This window comes from Leguminivora glycinivorella, chromosome 19, assembly GCF_023078275.1.
Source record: "Leguminivora glycinivorella isolate SPB_JAAS2020 chromosome 19, LegGlyc_1.1, whole genome shotgun sequence".
NCBI classification, from domain to species: Eukaryota; Metazoa; Arthropoda; class Insecta; order Lepidoptera; family Tortricidae; genus Leguminivora; species Leguminivora glycinivorella.
The window spans coordinates 17,587,002-17,603,949 of record NC_062989.1 but is presented as its reverse complement, the minus strand read 5'-3'; the positions used below and the strand labels follow the sequence as shown (position 1 = coordinate 17,603,949).

At 36.4% G+C, this 16,948-nt stretch overlaps 1 protein-coding gene across 2 annotated transcripts in view; it reads left to right on the top strand.

Moving 5' to 3' along the window:
- LOC125236335 overlaps positions 1-16,574 on the top strand; it is a 28,618-nt gene extending 12,044 nt beyond the window's left edge. Inside the window, exons 3-5 of one of the 2 annotated variants that reach the window (XM_048143095.1) lie at positions 3,037-3,260; positions 10,060-10,546; positions 16,160-16,574. In XM_048143095.1, coding sequence (XP_047999052.1) covers positions 3,037-3,260; positions 10,060-10,546; positions 16,160-16,381 — 933 coding nt within the window. In that variant the 3' untranslated portion in view covers positions 16,382-16,574. Of the gene's footprint in view, positions 1-3,036; positions 3,303-10,059; positions 10,547-16,159 lie in introns of both variants that reach the window. The other variant, XM_048143094.1, reaches the window with a different exon arrangement.
- The last annotated feature ends 374 nt before the right edge of the window (positions 16,575-16,948 follow it).

Below are 16,948 nucleotides of genomic sequence, written 5' to 3'. Positions count from 1 at the left end.
AAGTATGGTCGCGCGATAAATGATAAAACATCTGGCATCATCCCTATCGTACTTGCAAATGTGCGATAGGGACGGCCTGATGTTTTATCATTTATCGCGCGACCATGCTTGCCTGTTTGATAGTCGCAGGTTCGAGTCCTTACCGGAGCGGAGGTGCGATTTTTAACATTTTTCCTTCAATTAAAAAAATCGCTCGTAGACGTTTCTGCATGATAAAACATAAGCGTATATGTATATTACTTAGTACATAATTTATTATATGCGTCATGATGTTTGGGGTGCCTTTACATAACAGTACATTACGATACAAGTGCGGAAAAGAGGAAGTTCGTAACGAGTGACGATAAATTAAAACACGACCGAAACAGTTAAAAATATGGGACAAATTGTCAAAAGCAAAACAGAGTTTCGAAGTTTTAGAATAGAATAGAATAAAGGGCCTGGCCGGACTGCCATGGTAAAATCGCCCCTGGCTAAATATGAAATATTGATATGCAGGATTATTCGTATTGTTATTACATGTACTACTACTGGATATTATGCCTCAAACTGTTTCCGTTTACGAAAAAAATTAAAAAAAATTTTGTTTTTTATTTTTTTCTTTAAAACGCGTATCCGATTGACTTGTTCTTTGGATATTTTATAGATATATTAGGGACCCATCAATTAAAAAAAAATAACTTCCTGACTTTTTGTTAAGTACATTTTTTTTTAAATTTATGTTTTAAATTTTTTTTTTACCACATACGAGTTAGCGACACCTACTAAATTTTCATATAATAATCGCCATTTTATACTCTATTACATATATTTTTATCAAAAATATTAGTTTGGATCAACAATGTCAAAATAAGTTATTTATATATTACTAGTATTACCCTTTAGTACGTTGCTCCTGGAAAGTGATGTATGAAAATTTTGGCATAATTAATGGAAGATTTTTTTAAATTGGGATATGTAGATTAGAGGCCGAAGTTATTTTTCATCAACCCTCCCCACCCCTCCCCCTCTGCGTCACCCCTCTACCCCCCCTTAAAGAGTCGAAAATGCGATTTTTCTCGATTTCTGACCAAACCGATGGAGATACAGAAAAAGCGTGTAGTAACGAAGTAATCCTTAATGATTTTACTACAAATCTCTCATAAACACTTTAGTGCTAGCACTTATAGTTTTCGCGCAATCCATCACGAAAGTTGCTCCTTTCTGCAATTTTCTTTAATGAATTATTAAGTTTTCTCCTTAAATGCTTACGAAATCGTCGGTTTGATAGTACTAAAATATTATAAACTCAGAATGAATTTCAGGGGAAAAAAATTACTACCATGGGCGGGACTTGAACTCACGGCCTCTAGATTGATAGATATGATAGATAAATGACGCTAGGGGTACCATTGATTCATATAGTAGAAAGCTGAAAGATTCGCTAGAAACTAGGGATGAGCTTTTGGTGGCTCAGTTGGTAGAGCCCTCGAGTTTCTATCCGGAAGCCGTGAGTTCAAGTCCCATCCATGGTAGTGATTTATCCCCTTAATTTTATTATAGTCATGAGTTTACAATATTTTAGTCGTATCAAACAAATTTCGTAAGCATTTTGGGAGAACACTTTAATATTCTTTAAAGAAAATTGCAGAATTAGCAACTTTTGTGACGGATTGCGCGAAAACTATAAGTGCTAGCACTAAAGTGTTTATGAGAGATTTGTAGTCAATTCATTAAGGATTACTTCGTTCCTACACGCTTTTTCTGTATCTCCATCGGTTTTGTCAGAAATCGAGAAAAATCGCATTTTCGACTCTTTAAGGGGGGGTAGAGGGGTGACGCAGAGGGGGGAGGGGTGGGGAGGGTTGATGAAAAATAACTTCGGCCTATAATCTACATATCCCAATTTAAAAAAAATCTTCCATTAATTATGCCAAAATTTTCATACATCACTTTCCAGGAGCAACGTACTAAAGGGTAATACTAGTAATATATAAATAACTTATTTTGACATTGTTGATCCAAACTAATATTTTTGATAAAAATATATGTAATAGAGTATAAAATGGCGATTATTATATGAAAATATAGTAGGTGTCGCTAACTCGTATGTGGTAGAAAAAAAATATTTAAAACATAAATTAAAAAAAAAATGTACTTAACAAAAAGTCAGGAAATTAATTTTTTTTTAATTGATGTATCCCTAATATATCTATAAAATATCCAAAGAACAAGTCAATCGAATACGCGGTTTTAAAGAAAAAAATAAAAAACAAAATTTCTTTTTTTTAATTTTTTTCGTAAACGGAAACAGTTTGAGGCATAATATCCAGTAGTAGTACATGTAGTAACAATACGAATAATCCTGCATATCAATATTTCATATTTAGCCAGGGGCGATTTTACCATGGCAGTCCGGCCAGGCCCTTTATTTGTAAACACACAAAAGAGAGAAATATAACATTTTAAGCCTGTGCCTAGATACGGCAGACTTTGCACTGTGACTACCACAGATGTCATATAATAGATCAAGCAAACGTATCTACTTAGCGTGTCAAATGAACAGTCAAATCCACTGAGTTGTCCGTCTTTAATCGCAGCTTGCAACTTTCGGGCGTTTTTGTAAGTTGAAGTCAACAAAAACATTAAAAATGCCTCGTGATATTTAATTGCAACAACACAAAAATTATGAACACTCAAGGGCTTGAGACATATTTAAATTCACAGGCAAGTACTGTAACAACTTCAGTACAAAATCTGACACGCTCGGCCCCTATACAAATTATAGATGAACTTATTTTTTCTAGTTTTGTTTTGATTTAAACATTTATTTGTTTGTAAACCCCTAGGTAACAATGTTGATACAAAACTTCTGTCAGAGCGCTATGCTTCCCGATAAAGTGCATATAAAGTACAATTTTGAAATTGGGTATAATCATACCAATTACTTTAAATTTCTATATTAACATGCAAACATTAAAAAAAAATAAACAACAAGATACTCAATCCCATTTGGTCATACTTAGATGTAAATCATATCACATTTTATTCTTCCAGGTGCAAACAGCGAAGCAGCAAGTCGCCCTCTCGGACTCATATCTCCCAGTCGCCATGCAAGTGATCGCGCACCTCACCGACCAGATGGCGTTCGAGTCACGCGACGAGCCGACCAAGACGACCACTCGACCGACGAAGGCGACCAATCGGCCGACGAAGGCGACCAGCCGCCCGACCGGCCGACCGATGACGACGGGTCGACCGACAGAAAGACCAGACGCGGTGTATGTCAATACGTATCAGTTCAAGAGGCCGGGTAAAGCTAGGTGATGGTCTTTTGCTTTCTTCTTTCAATACTTTACTTTTCTTCTCTTTAAAATAAAAATATGGAAACGGATTAAAACGCTTATATAATGAATTTACAATTCATCGCGACGCTTCGAACACTTTGCAGTTCAACTAGAAGAAGAAGAAGAAGAAGAAGAAAATACGTTTAACTAGGAACCCTTATAGTTTCGCCATGTCTGTCTGTCCGTCCGTCCGTCCGTCCGTCCGTCCGTCCGTCCGTCCGTCCGTCCGTCCGTCCGTCCGTCCGCGGATAATCTCAGTAACCGTTAGCACTAGAAAGCTGAAATTTGGTCCCAATATGTATATCAATCACGCCAACAAAGTGCAAAAATAAAAAATGGAAAAAAATATTTTATTAGGGTACCCCCCTACATGTAAAGTGGGGGCTGATATTTTTTTTCATTCCAACCCCAACGTGTGATATATTGTTAAATAGGTATTTAAAAATAAATAAGGATTTACTAAGATTGTTTTTTGATAATATTAATATTTTCGGAAATAATCGCTCCTAAAGTTGACCCCCCTCTAACTTTTGAACCATAAGTTTAAAAAATATAAAAAAAATCACAAAAGTAGAACTTTGTAAAAACTTTCTAGGAAAATTGTTTTGAACTTGATAGGTTCAGTAGTTTTTGAGAAAAATATGGAAAACTTCGGAACCCTACACTGAGCGTGGCCCGACACGCTCTTGGCCGGTTTTTTGTTACGAGTCTAAGTAACCAGAATGCACTCTTGTAATAGTTTTTAATCGATTGTCGATTTTTTTAATAGCAAAAATAGATCTTTTGTTTCGTCAAAATATAATATCCCTCTCAATCTAAATGACATTTGACAATGGAATTATAGCCGCCGACCAAACAGTCGACCAGTAGACTGACAAAGGCGACCAGTCGCCCAACTGGTCGACTGATGACCGTAGAATAACCGAACGCGGTTGCTTTTATCTAGACTAATGATTTTAACTGTCGACCAACCTGAAGACCACGACAAAACTGACCAGTCGGTGTATGTAAATACCTTCGTTTCAGTCGGACCTCCTCTCCCCGGGATATCCCTCCAGGACATCCCGGCGTCAAGATAAATGTTGTGGATATAGTAGAGGCTTTTCTCTAAACTCCCAAAGACTCAATTAAAAAAAAATCAGACCTTTAAGTGCCTAAGTAATGGTCCTTTGCTACCTTTCTTCTTTTTCACTTTTTTACTTTCACAGAAAAGGTTCTTCGAGTACTTTCTTTACCTCTATCTATATTAAGCTTAAAGTATTTATTGATATTATACTTCTTAATAAATCACTACATAGTATAAAACAAAGTCGCTTTCTCTGTCCCTATGTCCCTATGTATGCTTAAATCTTTAAAACTACGCAACGGATTTTGATGCGGTTTTTTTTAATAGATAGAGTGATTCCAGAGGAGGGTTTACATGTAGGTATAGTACCCGTGCGACGCCGGGGCGGGTCGCTAGTACTAAATAAAGCGTTTAGCGTTTCGGCACTAGGCACTTCATGGGCATAAAAGTATTATTTACCTATAAATACTTAAACTAGCTCGCTTTATAATGTTTTTGCCTGCATAATATCTTACGAACTTACTAAGATTGTAACCCAGTTAACAAACTACGAAATACAAAGTTGGCAGCTCTTCATCGTATTCACCCTTCGGCTGCCCTACGCAGAAATCAAGTATCTCAAAATTTTCCAAAAAATGGTTTTTTACATCATTCGATTCATTTTTTCAAAATACGTCTTTCAGTATTTTTTTGAAATTTTTATAATGTATATTTTTCAAAATACAGAACTTTAAAAAATTCAAGTATCTTTTTTTAACGGGGTATTCTACGCTAAAGTCAAGTATCTACCCTATTTCTATCTTGAAATCGAGTATCTTACGAAAGATACTTGCAATTCATATTAGATGGCTAAGTTACTTGACTTCAGAGTTGAAATATTGATACTGATTGCGAAGTTACTTGACTTCAGCGTAGAAATATTGATATTTATTGATAAGTTACTTGACTTTAGCGTAGAACTATTGATATTGATTATGAAGTTACTTGACTCCGGCGTCTATCATTATGTTATGATGTCAAAAGCTTGTAATTGCTTATACATGTATTAACTTGGGTTTTCAGGTAGAAATTGCCTTAGTATTAAAACAACCAGATGTAAACAGTAAAAGCACGAGGATCTTGTCTTATTTAATATGAAACTTATTTTATCCAAAATACGAAAATACATATAACGATCATACTTACATAATTATTGCATGTTGGTTAGTTGATCAATAGGCTACTTGCCTCCTAATCAAATCAGCTTCGTTTTAAGAACTGTCAAAACGAATTTGAACGGCTTGCTAATATGGAATTTATATGAAATTGAATTGAGTGACGTCACGGTCAACTCAGTTACTTTATATATTTCTACCTGACTTATTAAGTAGAAATTGGATTTAAAAATAACTGCTGTCCATGTTTTCTCATACTTATTTGCTCATAATGCTTTATTTCGTACATGGTACAAAATATTTTACTTTAACTACAGTTCCCTATTATTATAATTAAGGAAGACTATATGTAACTTTCATTATTTTTTTCTGTCTTCGAGTATTTAGGCACCTACCTACTGTACTTAATTAATATTGTGCGTTCCACGGGAAATCCCTTTCGAGGATTTTTTTATTATTTAAATAGTCTCCTACAACGTGAGTAATTGATTAAGTTTAATGAGTATTTTTGAACTCTTCGTGACAGAAAAACCTCTTAAACCCATAATCTTAAGACAACTTGCATTCAAACAAAACTAGAGCTTCTTTTCCGTGGATTACTCCAATATTGCATTTATATTAAAACCTAATTTACACAAGCATGACATACACTACATTGAAGGCATCTATCTAAAATGTATACATTGTAAACATATACTAGCGGTCCGCCCCAGCTGCGCACGGGGGCTATCATAAAAATGGTTATAGTAATTTATCCTGAAAAGATAAACATATGCTATTACGGACTTTTTTGTATGTCTATGAAAGATACACAATTTCGCCATACATTGTTTTAATATATCTCAAACAGTTTGGGCAGCGTTTTCGATTAAAGCTCTCAGCCAGCAGAATTTTGACCGACTTGATTAGCAAAAATTGACGTATTTCAACCAATTCAAACAAGATCTCAACAAATTATATACCAAAACCTTTCCCAAGAATCATTATATTCATTGGTGAAAACCACATGAAAATCCGTTCTGTAGTTTGTGTTTTAGATACAGTTAAAAATAACAAGCATACCAAAACTAAATGAAAACAGTTCAAGATACTTGCTTTCTTGTAGAAAAGCTTTAAAATTTTCTTATCGCATTCTACGCAGAAAGCTGTTTTTGTATTTTAAAATGATTGTGTTAATAATTTTGAAAAAATAATTATAGTACACTATTAATGATATCTAGTATAATAAAGTTCGACTGTTTTAAAGGCTATCAATTAATTAATAAGCATATAATCAGGAAAAATAAAAAAAAATCGTTTTTTCGCTCTACTGTAAAATTTGACAAAACCCAGATACTTGATTTCTGCTTAGGGCAGCCGCCTTTCCCTTTGTAACTAAATTTTAATGGGCAATGACAGAGACCAGTTGGAAATTAAGACTGCTTAATAGAAAAAAATTGAAAAAGTGGCATTATCATGAAGTTAAAATGCCAATAGGCAATACTCTACTATGATACTATGTATCTAAAGGGTAGCCAATGAAAATTTCAAAATATATTTTGGCATTTTTATTGTGATCGTGTCTTATTATTTGTACTTGTGTTATATGTTAAAGAAAAACACCCCAGCTAATAAAAAATAAATAAGTAGGTACTCATGGTCAATTTCAATATAGCAGATAGAATTCCTAAAAAGAATTGATTTAATTTTATTTATTTAAATAATAAGATTTTAAATGAATAAAGATAATACTACACCTAATGGTTCGTATACACGCGTATTAATTTACTAGGATTACTTATGGCCATATTTTTATTTTCATGTCTGTTTTACTTTTTCTTCCAAATGTGGGAATGTTTGTACTTTACCTACTCAGAATCATGAGCTCTTTCGATTCCGCAGTTCGCAGATTCGACAGTTACAATTTTTCATACAACTTGTTTGATCGTAACTTAGAGGAAGACAAAAAATGTATGGAAAATTTGGGACATTTTTTGTCTCCTAGTAGAATCGAAAGAGCATTTTTTGTCTCCTAGTAGAATCGAGAAAAAAATTCAAGAAATAAAAAAAGTGAAATCGACAAAAAATTAAAATATGCCCATAAATCGTTTTATAGACTGATTGTTAAATGAATATTATAACATTTTATTTATACCACATCATTTTGTGTGATTTTTGTCTATTTATAATATTTCATCACAATTCACAATAGGTCACTTGACTAATACATATTGTGTTCGGTAAAATTATTGCAATGTTATTTAACATTTGAAGTAATTATCACTAACTGGTCTCTCCAGCCAACTTTCTTACTTCTCAACTATTTCCATAAAGTTAAAACTTTGATGCAAATGACTCAATAACAAAAGGTAAGATATTAATATGAGTTTGTTGTTATTTAATGTCTTTTGTAAATAAAATAAGAGCTAGCCAGTTTGAAACTTTAATTTACGTTTTCTGTATTTATTAATTCATAAGGCTGTGGCTGTCCTTTTAGGAATTTACAAAGAGCTTTGATTTGATGACTTTAAGACGCATAAAGTGACGAGTTTTTACGCAAAGTTTTAGTATTCAAAACATGATATCTAAATCTAGACGTTGTAATATCATCAGTATGAATTGGCACCTATTTGGCAAATGTATCTGGCAGGCTTTTTCTACTCGTATGTGGAAGAAATGAATGATTTATTCAGAGACCATATTCTTAAATCCGCAACGCAGGCTTCGTCAGGTGAGTACACACTTCGCTATTAGCTACAAGCTTCGTCAAAAAAAACACAACAATGGAAAATCCACAACATGCACCGTCAATAAACACAACAATGGAAAATCCCACGCAACATGCACTACGTCAATAAACTAGACTTAAAAGTACATACTTTAAAAAAGCACACACGATCTTAGCACACACCAAAAATATATCATGTACAACTCAAAAACACCCTGCAAGTCGCCACCAACAGGCAGCGTGCCCAAAAGTTTTATATATCCGCAGTTTGAAGAAAAATTACTGCAAAATTACCTACTACTAACGCAGTAGTAGAAATTTTTTGTTCTCTATCGTGAGTTCTTTAAAAAATGTACTTTTTTTTAAAGATACAGTGAGTCCGTGTTCTTTTCGTCCTCGAATATTTATGTTACCGTATTAAATATTTGTTGTACGTCCTTATTGGATCAGATGAAGTGTTGTGCATAAATGTTGTATATCCATCGTTCTTGCTAAATACTATAGATATTCATATTAAGCTTCTTATTTTTTCTAGCCTATAATTGTGTCCCACTGCTGGGCAAAAGGCCTCCCCTTTCTTCCGCCACCAATCACGTTTTGCCGCCTGCTCCGGCCAGTCGCTGCAAAATGCGTCGAGATCATCCCGCCATCTTTTCTTTGGCCTACCTCTGCCTCGATTTTCCTTAAATGTTGAAATTCAAAACATAAATTGTTCTTTATGTTTTGAATTTCAACATTTAAAAAAATCTGTTTTCGTGCTTCCCAATTCAAAATATTGCAGTTCCTTTGTTAAACTTTTTGGGTTTAATGTTCGACTGCAATGCAGTTGCAGCAATATTTCACATCGAAGTTGAAACTAAAGCAAGTCGTTAAGTAGAAAAATTAATTTAAAAGTTTACTGAAATATGGTTTCCAATTTTGTCCATTGGTACAGAAACTTACGAGTAACTAAGATTTTTTTAGTTTTCCGTGCCACTGTTGGCAAATAGAAATGTTTTTAAAATAAATATCATATGTAATTTTAAAATAATGTTGGATTTAGTTGCAAATTTGATTGTGTTCTACACTATTTTTTTTTAGATTTAAGCCCATCTTAGAAGTGTTAAATACCGATAGACTACAATGCCAATAATCATCAAAACAATATCATACTGTTGTGTTCCTGTCGGTGAGTAAGGCTGCCAGAGCTCAACGAGGGTGCGGTGTGCTGAACTAACTTGTTCCGTTTATTGTCCTTTGAGTCGTCGGCAACCCGAACCCTCCTTGGAACTTGTACACTCCTTTTTGCTGTGTACTTAACACAGCAAAAGGGAATGTACAAGCGGGTGGCAACGCGCATGTGACACTGTTTGAGTTGCAGGCGTCCATAGGTTACGGTGACCGCTTTACATCAGGCGGGCCGTATACTTGTTTGCCACCGACGTAGTATAAAAAAAAAAAAACAAGAATTTAATGCAATAAACCACGAAAAACAGACACAACTTGAGGAATTAAAATATGGCGGGCGATGCTCTGTTAAATCCGCTAGAGGTGCGACCATAACCATTTGCAATAACGATCGTATGGCTGCACACATCATCGGTTATTAATACTAATAGTTGATCTGCAAGCAAGTTTCGCTCTCGAGGTAATCCCAAGTATAGACTCGCATGCGAGATCGTAACTCCTGCAAGTGGGGTTTGATGGCATCTTTCTTAATGCTCACTCAAGGACGCCTTAATCCCTAACGCTACTCAAATGTAAAACACACTACTTTGACCTTTAGAAAACCAAGATTTTACTAAAAGTATTTTTTCCTATTTTCAGGCAACAAACAACACCATACCACAGACCCGGTCTCTACGCCCCCATAGCGCCTCCCAAGCCCGACGACCGAACCTACCTTCTCCCCCCTAACCAGAACGCCCCCTACACCGTCATCCAGCCACAGAAAACCAACACGAACGAGCCCCTTCTCTCCATACATCAAGAAGAAGTGAAGCCCCTCATTGAACCGAGTCCAGAGTCGCATCTTCTACCACCGCATTTTGAGGCTGATGTCGATAAAATTTCTCGCTCAGATAGTCTAATGCTTGATGATTGGGAAGAGAATCTTCAGTATTTATCTCCAAGTGTGAGGGAGATGATAAAATTAGCGAATGATCCTGATGATGAGAGGCTGATTGAGGATGTGAGAGCTGGTCCTCAGGGGAATAAAGGGGGGTCGAAGCTAAGTGCGTCCAATTTGAGGTTGTTGCTGCTGTATGATCTGTTAAGCAGGGAGGCGAAGAGGCAAAGGCTTTCGGATTACTATGTGAGTATAGATTTTCATATAATTTATTTATATAACGATAGCTACAGCTTGCAAATTATAAATGCAGACATCAACCGCAATGAAAGAATCAAGAGTGATCGACTCTGGCCAACGTGAGACTCACCTTCATCTTTGGAGCGGCATCCAATGCGTTGCCACGTTGGCCAGATTCGATCACTGTTGATTGTTTCATTGCGATTGATGTCTGTATTTATAATTTGCGTATGGTAAAGTGGTACGTTCCACAATAAAAAAGGGAAAAAGCTATATGTTTATAATTAAACATATGGATATATTAATATAGCTACAGCTGTATGCGGCTTAACAAATTATTATTATTTTTATTATTATTTAAAGCCTATACCGTGTCCCACTGCTGGGCAAAGGCCTCCCCCTTCGATTTCCACTCGTCCCGGTTATGAGCGATCTCCGGCCAGTCGCTGAGATACACGTCCAGGTCGTCCCGCCATCTCCGCCTGGGCCTGCCAGATCCCCGCCCGTCTTGCGGCACCCATACGGTGGCTATTTTAGCCCACCTCTGTGGGTGCATACGGCAGACATGGCCTGCCCAGTCCCATTTCAGTTTGGCGGTCTTAACCCCAACATCTGTAATGCGTGTTTTTGAGCGCAGCGTGGAGTTGCGGATTCGGTCAATCCGTTTTACTAATAGGATGCTGCGCTCCATAGCTCTTTGGCAAACCTTCAATTTGGTCTTTTGCGCCTCGGTGAGTGACCACGTTTGAGCACCGTAGGTTAGGATGGGCAGGATGCACATGTCAACGAGTTTCCGTTTCAAGGTCAGAGGAAGGTCGCCCTTCATCAGTTCCTTCATCAGTTCCTTCATGGACCGAACGGCTTGAACTCATAGAAAAATTTCAAAGATTAATGTGGCATTGAATCTCGATATTTCTGACTCGATCTTCAAGCTTGACATTTTATTGAGGCCATTATTTAGTCTACAATATATTATACTCTCTTAAGTTGTCATTAGGTCGCACTATCTTAATGTACATATTATCTAAACAGGTATTTACTATTGCCTCAAAGGTAACCAGCGTCAAAGCCAACAATGTACCCGCAGGGAAATCAAGCATTCCCCACAGTGCAACTTTGCATTGGATGCAAACGCTCATGTTCCTATTGCTTCAATTAATTATATACAAGGTTCTTGGGATCATCCCAAAGAAATAAGAATAAGAGCTGTCTTAAATTTAAGCATAATCAGTCAAGCCATTTCCGTCGCTAAAAAACAGAAAATAAAAAAATCTGTGCGCAAATTTTTATCGGACCATAAAAAACTTAATATCGCTCCTTTTTCTAGTGACTTGTTCTAGTAACTTGTTTGACCGGTAAATATGTACTTACTACTAGGGGTAGCACATGATTATCGCGAGAGTATGCCGCCGCAAGATAGATGGCACGTCTTTGTCTCATTGTATTAATGACATAAGGACGGGTAGTCTATCTACGGGACCATATTTGCGCCGTTTTTTGCCCCCCTCCCTCCCTGGGTGGCCAAGAACCCCCCCCCCCCCCTGAAGTTTTCACGTAGTATTTATAAATGAAGTTTTAAATCATTTTTTGCAAAAAGTTGCTAATAAATATTCGTGTGTCTACCAAATTTAATATTTGATTTTAGTGACGCGTGTGTGTGACAAGAAATTAGACCCCCCTCCCCCTCTGTGACCAAGCGTAGTATTTTGACGACCCACCCAAACGTGTCACGTAGTTTGGGTACGTTCCCTTAGTTGAAACAGAAGAAACATTATCTAGTCCCCATGGCATTACTTTCTATCTCAAAATCTTCATTATTTCCAGGATCCGCTATATCCATAAACATAATAAAAACCTAATTTCATGCTTGTCCGAGTCCACTGGGAGTCGCAGAATATCTACTACACTCTACAGCAATAAAATCAGATCACATTATTATGAAAGTTTTTTTTGCAAAGTTTTTAGTTGAACCTGAGTTTAGAACAATATTAGATGGATACGAATTTGAATACTTATTTGCTGATAAGGATGTGAGAAGTATTTTTGAAATATACATTGGATGTCTATAGTACCTACATTACGATACAAGTGCGAAAAAGAAGTTCGAAACGGGTGGTGATAAATTAAAACACAACCGAAGGGTCTTTTAAATCGACACGGGTTACGAATTTCCTTTTCGCACGTGAATTAGGTTCCCCCCACATCTAGCGTCTCGCGAGCGTAGCGTCGGGCCAACAGTATGAAAAAAAACGCCGCGTCGACGTCGCGCCGACGCAGCGTCAAGCTTTGCCATACAATTAGTTGGCCCGACGCTACGCTCGCGAGGCGCTAGATGTGGGTCCCTTACTGTTTTATTATATTACGAATATAATATACTCTTTAAATCTTTTTCCTGTAATTTTTTTTCTGAAAATTTGAAGAACATCCAACTGTGAAAGGCTTCGTAACTGGACACCGCATCGTCGAGTTACGTTCGCTATAAAACAGGGCATCTTGTACAAAATGCTCGATAAAAGGTTTAGTGGCTGCGGACTTTTATAAGGGCACAGTTCCATTGTTCGAAACTATGAAGGTTTGACCCCTCTAGAGAACGCTCTTTGGAAATTTGAAACTTGGATTAGACTTATATTGACCGGGATATAGACCGTGATTACTTTTTGATTTTGACGATATTTCGACGCAGTTGCTGTCTTCAGTTTCCCGTGATCATGATGCATGCAACTGCGTCGAAATATCGGGGCCTTATTAATAAAAATCAAAAAGGATTCACGGTCTATATTCCGGTCAATATGTCTACTGAAACTAAACGTGAATCATTCAAACGTCATAATTAATCCAAATCGACTTTCATTTGATTGGTAGCTTTTGAAGTTTACTGTCAGAGAAACCTGGCGTGTAAGTATTGCCGCCTGGCGAAAAAACTATTCAGAAAACATTTGGATAAGTACCTATTTCCGTCAAATCGTCGGGATTAGTGCAATACCGCGTATCTAACAAAACATATAGAGTTCAACACGGGAACAATTTACAAGGAAATTGGAACTTATTAAATTTGTTAGTTACGCGGTATTGCACTATCCCCGAGGAAATACAAATATGATAATCTTTGTCTTATTCGTGACAATTTTGTCTGCTTGCATATCATCGGCTAGATTAGGTACTCTAGTGGGAAATCGTATGAATCATATTTTTTCATTCTCACATTGTATGTACATAAAATAATTAAATTTTGTCCGTCTAAAATTTGTCCCAAAACATTTTGATATTGGGAAAAGTTTGATTGTTTTACTTAAACAGGATGGTAAACATTTACTGTATCCAGTAAATAATGACTGAGTCTGTAGCCCTAATCCTGAATATCCTGATTTCATCTCATAAGAACACGACACAAATTTTAAATTATGAAAAATACCCCGATATAGAAAACCGATTTCCATCAAACATGGCTAAGAACACTCCCGACTAATTCAGTTTTCAAACAAAAAAAAAGTAAATATGTAGGTTCATCCGTTCGGGAGCTACATTGCCACAGACAGACAGACAGACACGTCAAACTTATAACACCCCGTCGTTTTTGCGTCGGGGATTAAAAAACTCTGCATTAGTGCGTTGTGGAAACGTGCATTCTTAACGTGGACGTGATAAAAGTTTAACAACAACGCCGTAAAGCGGTTTCATTCCGCCAAGAAATGGGACGCAACTAAAATCAGCGCTAATATTAGTTAACAACTACGGACGTCTCTCTGTTTATCTTTGTTCTATATAATAATGTCGTATTAAGAAACCATTGCTTGTAAGAGAGTATTGAAAGAAAAAAGAATATACTGCCGTGAAATATTATCAGTAAGTACTTATGTAAATTTAATTGCAACAGTTATTATAGTATGAATTTTCTAAGATGAATTTTTGGGTTGTGCCGTAATCTGTTAAACAAAAGCGTTTGTTTCTATTATTCTCAGCGGCTAGCTCCCGTTTCCACAGCAGGTCCTAAAGTCTCAGTGTAGTTAAAAGCAACTATCATGATAACAATAAGGTTCAAATCCATAAAAAGCCCTTTCGGAGATAACACGTTTTGTCATCTTCAAAAAAAGTTACCTGCATACTGTAAACTGTTTCATAAATTTGAACCTTATTGTTATCATGATAGTTGCTTTTTAACTACACTGAGACTTTAGCACGTGCTGTGGAAACGGGAGCTAGCCGCTGTGAATAATAGAAACAAAGGCTTTTGTTTAACAGATTACGGCAAAACCCAAAAATTCATCTCAGAAAATTCATACCAAATACTATACAAATTGATATTTTTAACCCCCGACGCAAAAACGACGAGGTGTTATAAGTTTTTGTCTGTGTCTGTCTGTGGCATCGTAGCTCCTGAACGGATGAACCGATTTAGTTTTTTTTTTGTTTGAAAGCTGAGTTAGTCGGGAGTGTTCTTAGCCATGTTTCATAAAAATCGGTCCACTATGTCGGGGTTTTTTTTTCAAAATGTTTATCTTGTGGTTAGGTTAGTTATCTTAGTAGTAGAATACCCGAGATATAAAAAAGATGCGACCTGTTTTGTAGGGAAATGTTAAATAAAACTGTCGTCAGAATTTCATGACATGGAGAAATGCATACATACTACAATCACGCTTGTAAAGAGGTCCCTAATATGAAGTGCAAAATCTTCTTGCAGAAAATGTCCTCTTGGAAAGGAAAGCAAAAAAATAATCTTCTTTAAGCTCTCCAACTTCCATATATCTTTTAAATAAGGTCAGTAGGGTTAAGTGTATCATAAGGTGAAGTGTGTCTGACCTTCAGATTTGACTTTTTTACTCATTGTCATAGGTGTTTTTGCTACTCACGATTAGTGGTAAACTTGTGATCTCTCAATAAACACTGATCATTGGTTAAACAGGTCAAATATGAAAGCCAGACACACTTCTCCCTGTGACACACTTATCCGTATTGATCTTAAATACTTAAATTCTGAAAATTCTCCAACAAAAAAAATGAAAAAAAAAAATTATACGCTCATTTATTACACTGTGAGTTATAACTGTTAATATTATGTCGTGAAAGATCATGGATATGACGTTCATAGGTTTTTGAGGACAAATTTTATGTTGTGTGCCGAATTTTATGAGCGTACCTTACGACCCATTTACTTATTAATATCCATTATAAGAAACGTGATTTGGGTTTATCGATACTTATATAAGTTATGGTCTAAGCAGGTAGAAGGTTGTTAAGCTTGCGACTGAAAAGATACATTACCTATTATAAACTTAAAAAGCAACAGCGGAATACAACTTGTAGAGATTATCCGAGATTATCGCTATGAATGTTACTTTCGGTGTACTACAAGGCAAGATCCTAGGTCCGTTAATGTTCTTTACCTACAATGTAGATTTGATTCTATTTTTTATTTGTAAATAGCACAAATTCACATAAATATCACTTGCCTCTTACAAATTTATCCAATAGTCACTTTTTTACCGATCTGAAATCTTTGATTACCTATTTAATATTGCGTTTTTTGCTTGTTTTAACTTAAATCTTCATATTTCAATTGATACTCCCAGTCTATATACTTACCTAATCATTTTTATTCTATAACCTAAACTTTATTTCTAGGGTTTCTCCCCTGACGTCCTTCAAACCCTCTCCGAGTCAGCGAGCGGCGGTGCGCGTGCGCAGCTCCGTCTAGCTTTATCCAAGATGGTGGAACGCAAGGACTGTCAGCACGAATACGCGAACAACAGGGCGCGGGAGATGGTCGAGGAGTTAGGGAGGGACGAATCGAAGCTGTCCAGCGAGATACGGTATCTACAGCCGCTGGTGTATAACAGGCTTTAGATTACGTTTAGTAACTTTAAGAAACTTTACAAAAAAAAATGTAAAACGAAGAAATTCCGGAAGTCGCAAAAATAAATGATGTCTAATACTGAGCCTGGTATAAAGCAGATCTAAGGAAACGCAGGTTAATATTAGTAGTTTCTGAATTTGCATATTTAAGAAGAAAAATAGACCATAAAGTAACCAAAATCGATTCTACACTGAAATGGGGAATTCTCAAAGCTTCCAAATAATTGTATTGTTTCAATTAGCCCCGATGGTAGGTATCTCGTTCAACATCCTTCAAACTGTGTCAAACAGCTTCGGTTAGCTTTATCCAAGATGGTGGGACGCAAGGACTGTCAACACGAATACGCGAACAAGAGGGCACGGGTGATGGTAGCTAGTAGCGGTAGATGGAGCTAGGGAGGGACGAATCGAAGCTGTCCAGCGAGATACGGTATCTACAGCCGCTGGTGTAGTTGGCTTTAGATCAGAGGTTTAGTAAATTTAAGAAACTTTTACAAAAAGAAACGAAGAAGTTCAGGAAGTCACAGACATAAATGATCACCAGAGCCCGGAAAATCC